Genomic DNA, 16,888 nt, shown 5'->3' with positions numbered 1-16,888 from the left:
CATTTGACCTTTGGGCTATATATGACCCTGAGAGGCAGTTTGTCTTACCTGAAGCAAATAAAGTCAGAAGGGAGATTTGTTTTCCTAAGACAATACACCTAGTTGCTTTCTGAATCAGGATTAGAACTTGGGCATGTGTCTCTCCATTGTATTGTTCTTCCATTTTCAGCCTTTGTCTCACCTGCCTGGATTTCTGGCCTGATGCTTGCCCATATTAGCTTGTAGAGTTTGTAACTCTTTAGTTGTGCCTGGCTTTCCTAAATGTAGCACCTCCCTGGGTACCCTGTTTCTTTTATACTATTCCCTGATCTTGAAGAGGTTGGCAAAAAGTTGGAAAATCTTTCACAGTTAACATTAGCCGATTTGATCATTGGCTATTCTATTTGGTAAGCTGGTTGAAGGGGGTATTTGTGAAGTCATTGATATTTGGGCGTTGTCTAATTTGTCAAGTTATCCATAGTGGCTATTAAATGATAGTGCCCACTTTACTAGAAGAATGGTAACCATAATAAAAACGCAGACATTTATGTTGTTTTATAATAATAAAAGCAGTTACAACATACAGCGTTTATGCCATCCACTGTTGGTGCTTTATTATATTATTTAATGAGTTAGGCAGTATTATTGTCCCCGGTGTATGAATAAGGAAACTGAGACTCAGAAAAGGTAACTTAGCTTGCTCAAAGTGACACATCTAGTAAATGGCAGTGTCAAGATTTCAGTCCAGGCAGTCTGGCTGGCTCCAGAGTCTGTTTGCTTAATTGCTTCTTTTATTTTATTGAACCAAATCAACAAACTTATGCATTCTCTATATTATTCAACAACACAAACATTTATAAATCCTATATATTTTGGATTTTAGGTACAGATGTGAAAAGCTGAAAAACATTTTTCTGGATCCATATGAGAATGTTAACATTTATTTTGTACTAGTTTTAATTTTGTAATTTGTTTGATGGAAAAAGAAGTTTTTTCCCCCTCCAATTCTTTTTTTTTTTTTAAAGATTTTATTTATTTATTTGACAGAGAGATAGAGTACAGGTAGGCAGAGAGGCAGGCAGAGGGAGAGGGAGAAGCAGGCTCTCCGCTGAGCAGGGAGCCCGATGTGGGGCTCGATCCCAGGACCCTGGGATCATGACCTGAGCCGAAGGCAGATGCTTAACCGACTGAGCCACCCAGGCGCCCCTCCCCCTCCAATTCTTAAATATTTTCTCAGTCTAGAAGTTTCTAGTTCAAGGAAATAAACATTTTCTTATGCTTACAGAGAGAGTTACTATAGAGGCATTGTCCTGTAGTAGAAATTGCCCCAGGCTTGGGTTCAGGAAAGTAAGGCTCTAGACTAGATCCTATATATTATTACTTCTCTTAATTTTTTCATCTTAAAATGAAATGTTTGGACTAAATGATAACTGTTTTTTTCCAGCTCTCAGATTCTGAGATTCTGTTGTGAATTAGAAATTATTTCTTTCTCTTTAATTTCTAAATTCTTTACAATATACTTATTATATATTTAAACTTACTTTAAAAATCCTAAAGAATATACTCTACAATATACTTTAAAAGTAGAATTATTTTGAAATCTAGGCATGTCAGTTGCACATGTATTTCCTTAGTCTGATTTAAAGACAAAACCCCTTTGGGGCGCCTGGCTGGCCTGGTCAGTGGAGCACGTGACTCTTAATCTTGGGGTTGTGAGTTCAAGCCCCATGTTGGGTGTAGAGATGCCTTAAAAATAAAATTTTTAAAAACAAAACAAAGCCTCTTTAATCATCTATTTTTTTCTTTAGGTTTAATCCTTTTTCTTTTTTTTTTTTTAAGATTTTATTTATTTGTTAGAGAGAGAGAGAGCACAAGCAGGGGAGCGTCAGGCAGAGGGAGAAGCAGGCTTCCCGCCAAGCAAGGACCCCGATGGGGGGACTCGATCCCAGGACCCTGAGATCATGACCTGAGCCAAAGGAAGATGGTTAACTGACTCAGCCCCCAGGCATCCCTCCTTTTTCTTTAAAAAAAAAAAAAAAAAAAATCATTTTTTGGAGCGCCTGGGTGGCTCAGTCGGTTAAGCATCTGCCTTCAGCTCGGTAATGATCCTGGAGTCCCAGGATCCAGCCCTGCTCAGGCTCCCTGCTCAGCAGAGAGTCTGCTTCTCGAACCTCTCTCTCTCTCTCTGCCCCTCACCCTGCTCTAGTCTGCTTCTCTTGCTCCTTACCCCGCTTGTGCTCTCTCAAATAAATAAGTAAAATCTTAAAAAAAAAAATCCTTTTTCTAATTATAATGAAAAACAAAGATTATTTAAAAACTGGGAAATAGTATGTCTCAGTGAAGCAGAAAATAAACTGTCTATAATCACCAAGAGACTAAAGTCATTTAATATTTTGGTGTATTTGTTTCTCATCCTTATTAAATTTTTCTTAATAGGAATTTTTTTTGAATATTTTATTTATTTATTTTAGAGAGAGAGCAAGCGAGAGTGAGCGGGGGTGGGAGGGTGGGGGGAGGAGCAGAGGGAGAGGGATAAGCAGCCTCTTTGGTGAGCACAGGGCTCAGTCCCACAACCCCGAGATCACCACCTGAGCTGAAACCAAGAGTTGGACACTTAACTGACTGAGCCACCCAGGAGCCCCCGTTTAGTTTAAAACAGCAATATATGTTACAGGAATTTTGGAAAACATGGAAATATAGAAAATGAAATAGTACCCATAAGCTTATTGCCTATGATTAACCACAATTAATATTTTGGTGGATTAACTTTTAAAATTTTTCTCTACATATATGTAAATATTTTTATTAAAAAATCGAGATCATACTTATTTTGTATTCTGTATTTTTCATTTAATATATCGGGAACATATGCCAGTATCATTACGAGTTCTTAAAGTATGAAATATAAGGCTCTATTAGATTTCAAAGAACAGAACCACTCAGTGGACAGTGGAAGTTTATTGTAAGAGTGCATGGACACTAAGGAAGACAGGAAGCTTTGCCATTGTACAACCAGGCTTCAAGGAGCCTGGGATATTATTGTTTTTGGATATAGTGCAGTCTGGTTATGAAATTATTCTGTTATTTTTCTCAACAGCATGTGTCCTTTGCTCCCTGTTCTAGTGGTCTGTTACAGTGACTTACCTACTTTCAGTTCCAGCTTTTTCTGTTGCAATGTGAACTGGCAGATTGCTTTTCCTCTCTGTCTCATAGTGTCTGCTTACTTTTGGTTTCAGCTTATTCTTTACTTGTACTTATTAATGGCTTTACTGTATCTTGGCTTTAGTTTAAGTTTCGTGTTATCAACTATTGTCTCCTATTTACATACCTCAAGAAAGGATCAGATTGAGTTAGTCAGTGTTGTCGAAGTTGGGTGGGGTTGTTGGGCCTTGCCATCCCATTTGCTGCTAGCCAGCCCAGGGATTAGGTATTCTTAGATAAGAAGCCCATTTGTGGTCTAACTCACCAGAGTATAGGGGAGCTCCTAGTCAGGCACTCGGAGTAACAGGCTACTCTCTAGTATATTTGGTTTTGAGATGTACAGTGTCTTTTCAAATTGATGTTTGAATTATATGAATTATAATGAATATAATTATATTCATATATATAATTATATTCATATATATGAATTATTATTTATGATTTATATTATATTATTTATATATATAATTATATAATATATAATATATAATTATTATATATTATATTTATTATAATTATATATTATATATATTATATATATTATATATTATATATAATATGTGTATAAATAAAAATAAAAATATAATATATATAAAAATATTTATATATTATATATAATATATAATTATAAAATATATATAATTATATATAATTATATAATTAATATATAATTATATTTATATAATTATATAATTATTATATAATAAATATATAATATATAATTAAATATGAATAATTATATTCATATATATATTATTCATTCAATATTCATTCATATATTCAATGAATATATATATATTCATTCAAAATATAATGAATATAATTATAGGACATTTATGTAACTGAGAAGCAAGAAAAATAAACACAAAGCAAAACAAGTTGAAGGAAATTCTTGCAGTTCTGTATTTAAAAGGTAAAATTCATCATGAGAGCAAAACGTAATTCCACTCAATAACAATGCATTAGTGAATTATAAAAGGCATTAATAGGAGGAGATGCGTGGAACATGGAAGAATTAAAAATGAAGTAAAAAGGACTGGAGATTGTATGGGCTTGAATTATAGAAAAGGTTGAAATATATTAGAAAAACTATTAGTGAAACCAAACTCCCTGTTTATTTATGATAAATTACCTAATTAATACCAAATAATAGATTCATATAGAGAAGATTATGACGATGGTATTGTGTATTATAAAATGCTTTTAAAATATTTATTTAGCAACTACTATACGTCTGAAAATTAGATCTTATTTTAAGAAATAGCAAATAAAATGTGTAATACTCCCTTACCAAAATAACACTGTAGAAGACTTGATTATTCATTAACATATCTGTGCCAACTGTAACTGTTTTCTTCTGATACATTTCTAGAAGTAGAATTGACCCAGTAGTACCTGGGTCAAAAGGTATGAATATTTTTTTGACTCTTATATATTATCAAGTTGTACTTTGAAAGTTTCTGTTATTTTGTAAGTTCTTTTTCTTTACAGTTGATATCCCAGTATATGTGCAGTTCTTCTTTTTTACTTAATGGTATAGCATATGTATTTCCTATGTTATTGGTTTGCAAACTTCATTTTTTAAAAGATTGATTGATTGATTGATTGATTGATTTGAGAGATTATTTTCTTGGCTAGATTCCTGACAGAAAAATTACTGTAACAAAGGTCTAAATATTTGTAATGCCAAATTAATTTCTGGAATGGTGGTAATAATTAGAAGTTCCACTGACAGTGTGTGATATTTTCCATTGTAAGACCTCTTGCCAAACATTTTTTTTTTTTAAGATTTTATTTATTTATTTGACAGAAAGAGACACAGCAAGAGAGGGAACACAAGCAGGGGGGGTGGGAGAGGGAGAAACAGGCTTACTGCAGAGCAGGGAACCCGATGTGGGGCTTGATCCCAGGACCCTGGGATCATGACCTGAGCCAAAGGCAAACGCTTAACGACTGAGCCACCCAGGCTCAGTCAAATATTTTTTAGTTTTATTTATAGATTAATCTTTGTCGATAACTGAATTAAGATTCCACCCACCTTGAATCATATCTTTTGAAATTATTAAGTGCTACTTGCAGCTTTTTGGATTAATACAGTGTTAGATTATTAGGTCTGAAGGGAGTTCAGCTTCCTACCCATTGCTCTTCTTTCAGGCATATCAAATTGTCATTTTATACGATAAAATTTGGCTTTTTTGGTCCTGTCCAGGGCTAATTGTACTTTGATTTAGAATAAAGGAAGTTATTTTTTGCCATATTTAAAAACTTTAAACTTGTAGAGCATAATAGAAAAAAGTAATATAATGTCAAATTAAGGTGAAACAGGTATCTCATTTTCATTGTTAACAGACCCTACTTCCTGCCAAACTTAAAAAACAAACCAAAACAAAACACTCCCCAAAATTGGAACTAAGGTAGTATCAAAACTAAGGAACCTATGTCACCTCAAAACCATTTAAGATGATATTTTGCAGTTACATTAACAAATATGAAGTGTGCCTTTTCTTATACATTTAATAAAATAAGATCTTCTTAAAACTTTATCTGTCAGTATTTCTTTGGTTGGCCTAGAATTAAACAAACAAAAGCTCTCTCAATAAAATAAATCGTGAAAAAAAATGAAGTTTGCAAACTGATAACATAGGAGATACATATACTATACAAAAAGTCTGGCAGAAATCAAAGACATTGCAGAGGAGTTATTTGCTGTATCCTGTGCCAAATAAAACATTCTCCACTCTAATACTCAAGCTCTTTGCTGGGAGAAAGCCTGCTCTAAGAAGGACGACTTGCTGAAAAGAGTTGTTTTCAACTACTCCGTTGAGTGGTCTCATCAGTAAAGAAAGGTTGATGAAAGTCTGGATTGTAGTAGTTTGAATAATGAATGAAAGGTGAGATAAAGATAGTTAATGTGAGGACTCTTTCAGGATGCTGGATGAAAAAGGAAAAGAGGTGGATACATTAAGGGAGAAGAAAATAGTGGTTCAGATTCTCAGACTGGGTAGACTTATGCAGGTTAGTAGGCTATGTGTAAGGACCCAAAAGAGGGAACAATACAGTGGATTGCAGAGGAGACTGGAGGAGATGCAACCAGGAGCAAATGGTTAGCTTTTGGGAAGCTTGCCTCCATTGAGGAAGATGGTAAATACGTTGAAGACATAGGTAAATCTAATTGGGATGAAGACAAGGTCTAAACTGTCCTTAGAGAGTAGGAAGGTGTAGAGAAAAGGGTTAATATAGCAGGCTCCAGACTGCTGCCCTTAGAAATACTTGTTTGCAGTGTTGGCTCTTGGCTGGTGTCTGGGAACTTAGACTTTAGGAGGGTCCCCAGTATTACCAAAATTGATAGGAAGGGTTCACTGAGCCTAAACTGTTTGAACAAACAATGTGGTTTATACTGAACACCTGCTTTCCTTTTGGGAATCTGGAATTTTGGTATACTAAGTAGAGGGTGCATGTTTACCAGTTCTTGATGGAAGCCTTGGGCACTGAGTGTCTAATGAGCATTCCTGGTAGACAATATTATATACATGTTGTCAAAACTAGTTGCTGCAGGAATTAAGCACATCCTTGTGTCTTCACTGAGAAGAAACTCTTACAAGTTTGCTCTTGGTTTCCTCTGGACTTTTCCCTATGTGCCTTTTCCTTTTGCTGATTTTGCTTTGTGTCCTTTTGCTGTGGGTACAACTATATACTGAGTCATGTGAGTCCTCCTAGTGAATCATCAAACTTGAGGGTAGTTTTGTGGACCTCTAGCACAGAGGGAGTGACCTGGAAGGCTGAAAATGATGGTTGAGATTTGGAACAGTGTGATAGGAACAGAAATCATGGGCATCAGAGGAAGAGAGAACAATGGTGTAAAAATTTGCAATGAAGAGTTAGTGGAGTGTAGACATATTTTCTGTTTTGGAAATTGATTATTCAGCAAATATTTATTGAGTATTTATCAGGCATTGGGCCAGACGTTTGGGGTGTAAAGATAATTAAGATACCATACCTACCCATAAACAACTCATTATTTATCAGAGTAGGGAGTTAGGCTTGTAAACATATTTATAATAAGTGTGATAAAGACTGCAAAGAGAGAATGTAGTCAGGTATTACGCGAACATGGAAGATAGAGTCTGGAAAGTGGACTTCCAGGGAATGAGCTATAATTGAGAATTTCTAGGAAAGAGTGTCATTCTAAGAATTTTGGTTACACTGAAGAAGAAGAAAAAAAATTTTTTTAAAGAGAAGATACAAGGAGGTATCCAGGTAGTAGATCAACAGGTTAGGGGTACCAAAGTTAAATATTAAAATGAATTTGGAAGGAAAGTGATCTATTGGGAAATGGAGATTCTTTTTTTTTTTTTTTTAAGATTTTATTTATTTGAGAGAGCATGTGTGGGAGGGGCAGAGGGGAGGGAAAAAGAAAAAGCCACCCAGGCACCCCTGGGAAGGGGAGATTTGAATTAGATAAAGATGAGAGTGCAGGGTAACAGATTGGAGTGGCTTACACTTTGAGTTATAGCTATAGAATTGTAGGAATGAGGTGACAGTGAAATGGAAGAAGGTGGGAGAGGTGTAAAAGAAGACTGAAGATTGCATTTAGATTTAGGTGTAAATTTGCTGTTTCTCTACAAAGCTTTACTAGGTATATTACATGAACTTTCAAAACTACCTCAAATTACATAAAAGCAAAATTGGCCTTGTACATGCTTTTTAAATTTTTAAAAAAGCGATATAGGTCTTCTATTGTAGGATCCTGTTATCGTGAAGTATTATGTAGAAGATGTTCAGTGGTTGTGATTTGAATGGATTCTCTTCAAGTACTGGTAGACTTGAAAACTTGTAATAGGTAAGAGTTAAATAGGTTAAGTTTAATGTATTTTATCTTGTCATATTTGTCATTCTTGGAAAAAAGTTTCAGTCTTTTACCATTTCTGAAGCAATGAGTGTTTTAACCATAATTGAGGAAAGGGTCTTTTAGGTAATAGGCATAGATGTAGATATAGCACACGTCTACATGTCTACATTTTCTTTTATACCATCTAAATGGATTGACAATAGGTTTTGAATGGTGAGATAACTGTTGGTAGCACTTTGTCAGTGCTTACTTTCTTCTTTATTTCTTCTCTCCCTTTCCTACTTCTCCCTCCCCACTTCTCCTTACATTTTTCCTTCTCCTGCCTTTATTGCCTGTATGTACCCTGGAGACCTGTTAAAATTAACAGCCATTGCTCATCTCCACCAGTAACATTCAAAGCTAGAAAAAAAAAACCTATTAAAATAATATGCTTTGAAGTTAGTTTTTAAGGTCTAGGCGGTAGCTCAAATATTTTTAAATGAATCATTTTTTTCTTTTGTTTATGTAGTGCTGGTTAGTTAACTTTCAGTCTCTTATTATTTTTTTATTTTTTATTTTTTAAAAAAAATTTAAAGATTTTATTTATTTGAGAGAGAGAGAGCACAAGCAGGAGGGAGGGGTAGAGGGAGAGAGAGAAACAGACTCCCTGACGGGCAGGGAACCCGATGTGGGGCTCCACCCTGGGACCCTGCGATCATGACCTGAGCTGAAAGGCAGACGCTTAACCGACTGAGCCACCCAGGTGCCCTGTTGTTTGGAGATTTTAAAAGAGAAAGCAGAGTACAGTTGGGGTTCACTCCTATGGGCTGGGGAGACTTCAAGGACTTTAAGCACAGCATTATCTTGACACTTGTTCCAGGTATTCTTGTTCAGTGGGTGGGAAGTGAAAGCAAGGAAATGGAAAAATCATGAGCACCAAGTTAATGGCTAGTAGAAAAGCTAAACACTCTCATATAGTGGTAATCTTGTCACTGGGTAATTTTTCTTGGGACATTTTTTGGGGGGTGAGATGAAGGAAGAGGAATGTTTACCATATGTTCCTAAGATACAACTTAACAAAAAAGTATGACTGAAGAGGAACTGAGTGAATGTCCTTGGAACTCTAAATTCTTACTCTGAAGAATAACTAGCCTGACTTAAAAGGAGCCCTGACCTGCAGGAACAACAGGGCAATTAATTAGCTGGTTGTGCTCCTGGGTAAAGAATCACATGGCCAATAAGGAAATATTCAGGCTCTACAAAGAAAGGAAATTAGGTTTTAAGCTCATCCTGGACCGCTCCCTCCAACTTAGCATATTACATGGCAGCAAACTATAGGTATTCAATAAAATAATTTAATCTGTGTTAAATGTCTTAATGGCTGGGATGAAAGGGGAAGACTTTTCTATTTAGGAGACTTGGAGGGTGGCTCCTGGGTGGGTTAGTTAAGTGTCGGACTCTTCTTTTTGGCTCAGGTCATGATTTCAGGGTCATGAGTCGGAGCCCCAGGTTGGACTTTGTGCTGGGCATGGACCCTGCTTAAGATTCTTTCCCTCTGACCTTACCCTGCTTGGCGTGCCTGTGGTCTCTTTCTCTCTCAAAAAACAGAAACAAACAAACAAAAAAAACCAGAGGAGACTTGGAGGTATCTGGTTGTTGCTTTTCTAAAAAATTTCAAAGACCAGTTGGAAGGAGATGGTTAATTGAAATAATAAACATGGTTGAGGCGTGCCAGGGTGGCTCGGTTGGTTAAATGTCTGCCCTCGGCTTAGGTCATGATCCCAGGGTCCTGGGATTGAGTCCCACATCAGGCTCCCTACTCAGCAGGGAGCTGCTTTTCCCTCACCCTCTGCCCTTCTCCCTTCCCCTCCCCACTCGTGCACGTGCGTGCGCGCTCTCTCTCTCAAATAAATAAATAAGTTCTTTTAAAAAATAAACATGGTTGAAATGGAGACGATTCATAGAAAAAACCTTCAGACCAATGGAGATAATACTTGGAGATGGAAATTTATAATTTATACTCAGTAAACATTTGTTGATTGTCCTCTTCCCTAAGGGAAATAGATGAAAAGGAGGTACATTGTCTAGAGACTTCACTGAGAGCTATCACCTAGCATTTCACACCTTTTCCTCATTTCAGGAGTTTTGAGGTTGGAAGTGAGTTATCTCTTGGGGCAAGTAGAACCACATTGCAGTGAGGCATATAGACAGAAAATGAATTGAGTCTGTCAGTCTTAGAATGGCATTAATGCCAGAATTATGTAGAAAAATAACAGTTGCAGGTATATGTTTAGTATGAAAAGAACTTTGGCTTGGACTTAGGTAGTTGCATTGTAATCTTTTCCGTAAATAGTATCCATTATTTATGTCATTCAGTGCTATAAAATAATGTATAAAATAACTTAAGATTATGATAAAATGGTCTCCAATGCCACCATCCACATGTAGGGAAGTCTAGATAATGATATAGACCACAACCTGGCCACCGAAGTGTTTTGTTTGCCTTGCACAGTATTTTAAAAAGATGGGAAATTTTACATAGAAATCTGGTTTCCCAACTCCTCTTAGAGAAAGAAAATCATACAATCTCTCAGACGTGAGCCTGCATTCTAATATGATAGTAATCAGCTGAATCTGACCCATGACGCCCCCCCACCCATTCTGTATACCCTCCACTTGGCCCGTCTCCGCCATTCCTTACTGCTTTCGCACAGCCCATGTTAATTCGATTTCCCTGTTTAGCTGTACTGATGGTTGAGTTAAAAACCCCTGACCTGGCCAGCTGTTTGAGGCAGAGTATCTCAGGAGATCCCTCTTACTAGTGTAGGCTACCTAAAGTGCAGTACAGTGTATTTATAAGGGTTGTTAAGACAGTGACTCTTAAGGGTTCTCATCTTAGAAAAAAAATTTGTAACTATGTGAGGAGATGGATGTTAACCAAACTTATTGTAATCATTTCACAATATAGACATGTATCAAATCATTATGTTGTATACCTTAAACTAATACAGTGTTATATGTCAAGTATATCTCAATAAAACTGACAAAAATTTTGGCTTCAGGATCCAACAAAAGTCATATTTAAATATCTCAGTTTTTATTTTTAGGTGCAATCTGCCATTACCAATGTGTTCATGAGTATTTTATTCTTTCCTAATAACTTACACAAAGAAATAGTCAAGTGCCCAAACAATCCTTATGATTTTTGCGGACATTTAAAAGCTTAAAGATATTAAAATGTACTACCTCAGTTCTGTTTCTTTGGGGGCTCTTATAGCAAGTGTTGTATTACTTGTAAGTTTAAGTAGGCACGCAGCTATCACATTGTTCTAGGTGGGTTTTTTTTTTAGCGTTTTCTGGCTGTAACAACAGTGTGGATATGCTGGCCTCAGAAAATGCTAACTGATCAACTTGCATTCTTAGACATGCTACTGCTTTTTTGAGTGTTAACACGTGCTCTTGACCTAAAGAATAATCAGTAGCAGAGATCGTAGCCTTCTAGTACTTATTTGGAAGAATCTCAGTAATTTTTACAAATTAGATAATTGTGTTGTTTTCTATTACATTAATATTTTGCTTACAAACAGAGCCACAAAGAAGTCATTTCTTTTCTGTGTTCTCAGCCTCTTATACAAAAGTTTTGATTCACCTGCTAAGATTGCTTGTTACATTTCATAAATTGCTAATTACAGTGTGTCTCAAACTTCCATTGTTACTCTGTATATCAAGTTGCATCTGTTTACTTGACCTTTGATTAAGTTAAATGGCTGTTTTTCAACGACATGTAATAACATATTTTTCTTCTTTTTTAAAAATAGATTTGGACTGAGCAACAAATTTGAATCAGAATTCCCTTCTTCATTAACCGGAAAAGTGAGTGTCTATCATTTACTTAGGTACTATTTTTTCCTAACAAATTATAGAAATAATTATGCAAATGAGACATGTTTATTGACATTGATATTACAGTATTGTTATTTCTTAAAATTTTTCTTTAGGTAGCTCCTGAAGAATTTAAAGCCAGCATCAACAGAGTTAACAGTTGTCTTAAGAAGAACCTTCCTGTTAATGTACGTTGGCTACTTTGTGGCTGCCTTTGTTGCTGCTGCACATTAGGTTGCAGTATGTGGCCAGTTATTTGCCTCAGTAAAAGAGTAAGTTGAATTAATATATTTTAATTTAAATTTAGAAATAGACAAGCAAGTCTTGCATTTATCTAGTTTTTATTTTTTGTACTGAATGAGTCACACCATGCTGAATACTATAAAAAATGATCTGATCCAGTAGAGGAGTGATTAAGTAAAATTATGGCATGTCTGCATGCTGTTATATTAAATTTAATTATAAATTTAATTCATAATTTTTATGATCTAAGAAATTACCCAAGAGTAGAATAGAATACAGCATTCTTTCTGTATATACATTTATGGTGGTATAGCATAGTGATTGAGAATGCTGGGTTCAGGTCTACCACTTATCTCTGTGACTCTAGGCAGGTTTCCTAACCTCTGTCATCTCTAGTTGACTTATCTGTAAAATGGCACTATTCACCTACCTGCTTGAATAGGATTGTTTTAACTATAAAATGAAATAGTGTATATAAAGCTATTAGCTAAATAGTTCAAATAACTAATAGACATTGACTAATAGCATTATTACTAATACATAAGGTCGTACCCATAGAAGAAATAACATGGTTACAATGTTTATTTCTAGTTGGTAAGACTATGGGGAATTCTGGTTTCTTTTTAAGAAATTTTTTTTTTGTATTTTACAAGTTTTCTGAGATGAGTACATAGTGATTCTGTATGGCAGATTGTTATAGATGGAACACATTACATTTTTGTTAAGTTTTAAAAAAGTATGGTAGCTATATGTATAAAAATGAAATACTTTTGAAACTGAATGAATGGTTTGTGTGGCTACATTTCATTTTGTCATCAAATAATGATAGGAAATATGGAAAAGCAAATTCTGTTTGTCCCTTGATTTCTGTTGTAAAATAAACAATATATTACTACTGAAAAAAATTTTTAACTTATACATTTTATTCATAAGAAGATAATGCCTTTGTAATAGAATTGATTTTGTAATATTTACTGTAATATTTACTGTAATATTTGTAATTGTAATTTTTCTCCAAGAATATTTCTTATTTTTTTCCCTTGTATTTCTGACCAGATCATCTTCAGACTACATTTTTTTTTTAATTTTTTTTTTTTTGGTTTTCATTTGTCCCTTGATCCACAATTGAATTTGCAGCTCTTGGAGTTTAGATTCTCTCACTACCTCCTACTCTTCGGGCTTTTTTATTGTTTAAATGACTGCTGTCTCGGGGCGCCTGGGTGGCTCAGTTGGTTAAGCATCTGCCTTTGGCTCAGGTCATGATCTTGGGGTCTGGGGATCAAACCCCAAGTTGGGCTCCCTGCTCAGTGGGGAGCCTGCTTCTCCCTCTGCCCCTCCCCTCTACTTGTGCTCTCTCTCTCTCAAGAAAATAAATAAAATCTTTAAAAAAAAAAAAACTGCTATATCCCACTTGGTTGGCAGTTTGCTGTTGTTTAACCCAAGGAATCATAAGAATTTTATTTTAGAAATCTGTGTGATCCAGTGTTTTTGAGGTTTTGAGATCTTTTGTTTTTTACCTTTTTTTTTTTTTAAGATTTATGTATTTATTTGTTTATTTAGAGAGCAAGCAGGGGGAGGGGGAGAGGGAGAGGGAGAGCAAGAATCTCAAGCAAACTCCCCACTAAGCACAGAGCCCAATGTGGGACTCGATCCCATGACCCTGAGATCATGACCTGAGCAGAAATCAAGAGTCTGATGCTTAACCAACTGAGCCACCCAGGCGCCCCTGTTTTTTACTTTTTAAATGAGAAAACAAGATATTGCAATGTGTGCACAGTGTAGGATTTATAAAATAAAACTCAACTTCTTACTCTTTTCCATGCATTTTTAGCAATATGAGATCATTTTTCAGATGATTTCATTAAATTCCTTTTTATTTGAGTCATAGGATAGATTGATTTTCTTAGGCTATTCTCATCTATAGTTTCGGAAAGTACGTTTCATTTAACAATGCAGTATTCAGTCTAAGGTCTCTCTTTGTATGTATATGATTTAATCTTATATGGACTTTATTATCTAGTGAGTGCAAACAAGTATGATTACAGTTTAAATAAAAAGCTGTGCATTTCCGTGTCTTGGGGATAAACTATTATATACCCATGGAGAGAGTGACACTTCATGCATGTATGAGGGTGTTAGAGACCCTCAAAAAAGTGGTGCTGTGTACGATGGGAGCAGGATCATTTAGAGCAGGGATTTTTAACTTTTTATTTGTCGTGGATCCTTTTGGTGTTCCAGGGAAGTCTGTGAACCCTCTCTTGGAATAATGTTTTATTTGTATTTTAAAAGGTTTAATGTATTTTAAATGTATGAAATGAAGAATATGAGATTATAAAGGAAACCGATTATATGAAATAAACTTATCAAAGTACTAAAACTCCTCAATTAGGGGCGCCTTGGGTGGCTCAGTTGGTTGAGTGTCTGCCTTCAACTCAGGTTATGATCTTAGGGTCCTGGGATCGAGCCCCACCTGGGACTCCCTGCTCATTGGGGAATGTGCTTCTCCCTGTCCTCCCTGTCCCTCTGCTCTCTCTCCATCTCTCGCTCTTTCTCAAATAAAGAAAATCTTAAAAAGTTGCCTCAAATATATTATTTATAAATGTTTATTAATGCATACAAAATAAGATAGCAAAGAATCTACGGTAATATGATGTGATAGGAAAAATCTGATTTCTATGAGTGATAGAGATACAGGTCCTGTTTAGTCTACCACAGTTAGTTGCATACATTCATAATCTAAGGGAACTATACCACATTTCAGTTAGAGATCAGTGAAAATAAAGATGTTTCATCCACTTTCATGGATTCCTAGAATTTTGTCTAGGTATTCGATGTTAAGAATAAGAACCCTTGATTGAGAGGTACTAGTATAAATAAAGGCTAAAACCCTGCCTGATTGTTAGCCCCTGAACCTTTCCTTTGCCCTCATTTGTGATGGTGGAATATGGTTAGAATTGTCTCAGATATTTAAGACAAACCAGGACCAAAGGCATACCAAAGTATCAGCTCAGCAATTTCACCTTCATGACATTATTCATTAATTTGGGTAACTAGATTTCTCCCTTAATTTTGAAATCCATCTCCAACTGAGTGTCCCTTTTTATGAACTGACCTTGTTCTGGAGAGATTGTTTTTATTTATTTATTTATTTATTTATTTATTTTTAAGTTTTATTTATTTATTTGAGAGAGAGAATGAGAGACAGAGAGTACAAGAGGGAAGAGGGTCAGAGGGAGAAGCAGACTCCCTGCTGAGCAGGGAGCCCGATGTGGGACTCGATCCCGGGACTCCAGGATCATGACCTGAGCCGAAGGCAGTCGCTTAACCAACTGAGCCACCCAGGCGCCCTGGAGAGATTGTTTTTAAATCTGTATTATCATTGTTGTTCTTCTAAATTGCCTTTCCTTTTTTAAAAAAATTGTTATAAGCTATTTTTGAAAATTATTTACTATACAGCAAAATTCACTATTTTTGGTATATAGTTTTACGATTTTTGACAAATGCATACGGTTGTGTAACTATCACCACAACCAAGATATATTACTATTCTCTCCAAAAACACACTTACTTGTGCTGTCCCTTTGTAGTTATAGTCTTTTCAGCTCTTAAACCCTGACAACCACTGATCTGTTTGCTATCCTTAGAGTTTTGCCTCTTCCAGCTTGTTATATAAATGGAATTATACAGTATATGTAGCCTTTTGAATTTAGCTTTTTTCATTTAGTTAATGCATTCTAGATTCATCTATTTTATTGCATGTATCAATAGTTTATTCCTTTTTTTTTTTTTTTTTGCTGAGTAGTATTCCATTGTATGGATGTGTCATAATTTGTTTATCCACTTTCCAACTGAAGAACATTGCGTGGTTTCCAGTTTTGGTGATTTTGAATAAAGATGCTATATATGGGGGTGCCTGGATGGCTCAGTCGTTAAGCATCTGCCTTCGGCTCGGGTCGTGGTCCCAGAGTCCTGGGATCGAGCCCCGCGTCGGGCTACCTACTCAGTGGGGAGTCTGCTTCTCCGTCTCCCTTTGCTGCTACTCCCCCTGCTTGTGCTCTCTTTCTCTGTCAAATAAATAAAATCTTTATTAAAAAAATGATGCAATAAATATTCACATGTATGTTTTTCTGTGAACATAAGTTTTTACTTTTAGGAGTTGGGTTGCTGGATCCTATAGTAACTGTATGGTTAATTTTATAGGAAACTTCCCAGATTGTTTTCCCAAGTGACTCTACCATTTTACATTCCAGCCAACAGTATATGAGAGTGCCAGTTGTTCAAGCATCTTTGCCAGGACTTGGTATTGTTAGTTTAAGAAATTTTATTCTGATAGATGTGGGGGCATCTCATTCTGGTTTTAATTCACATTATCCTCATGACTAATGGTATTGAGCACCTTGCCATTTGTAAAACCTCTTTGTTAGAGTGTATTCAAATATTTTGCCCATTTTTAAATAGTTATTTCTTATTGTTGAGTTTTGAGAGTTCTTTATATGTTCTGAATATAAAAGTCCCTTGTCAGGTTAATAACCAAATATATTTTTCCAGTCTGTAGCTTGTCTTTTTATTTTCTTAATGTCTTTGGCAGAGCAAAATTTGATTTTGATGAAGTCTGATTTATCAATTTTTAAGAAATGGATTGTGTGTTTGGTGTTATATCTAAGGATTCTTTGCCTGAAGCAAGGTCACAGACTTTTTCTCCTATGATCTCTTCTGCATTTTACTTTCAGATCTGTGACCCGTTTTGAGTCAGTT

At 35.5% G+C, this 16,888-nt stretch overlaps 1 protein-coding gene across 2 annotated transcripts in view; it reads left to right on the top strand.

Annotated features, from left to right (window-relative positions):
• Positions 1-16,888, top strand: part of CHIC2 (cysteine rich hydrophobic domain 2) — a 72,173-nt gene that overhangs the window by 10,754 nt on the left and 44,531 nt on the right. The window contains exons 2-3 of one of the 2 annotated variants that reach the window (XM_027600035.2): positions 11,827-11,881; positions 12,007-12,078. In XM_027600035.2, coding sequence (XP_027455836.1) covers positions 11,827-11,881; positions 12,007-12,078 — 127 coding nt within the window. Of the gene's footprint in view, positions 1-11,826; positions 11,882-12,006; positions 12,163-16,888 lie in introns of both variants that reach the window. The other variant, XM_027600034.2, reaches the window with a different exon arrangement.

Source organism: Zalophus californianus, chromosome 2, assembly GCF_009762305.2.
Source record: "Zalophus californianus isolate mZalCal1 chromosome 2, mZalCal1.pri.v2, whole genome shotgun sequence".
Taxonomy (NCBI): Eukaryota; Metazoa; Chordata; class Mammalia; order Carnivora; family Otariidae; genus Zalophus; species Zalophus californianus.
The sequence above is the reverse complement of the archived record's forward strand: the minus strand, read 5'-3'. Positions and strand labels throughout refer to the sequence as shown.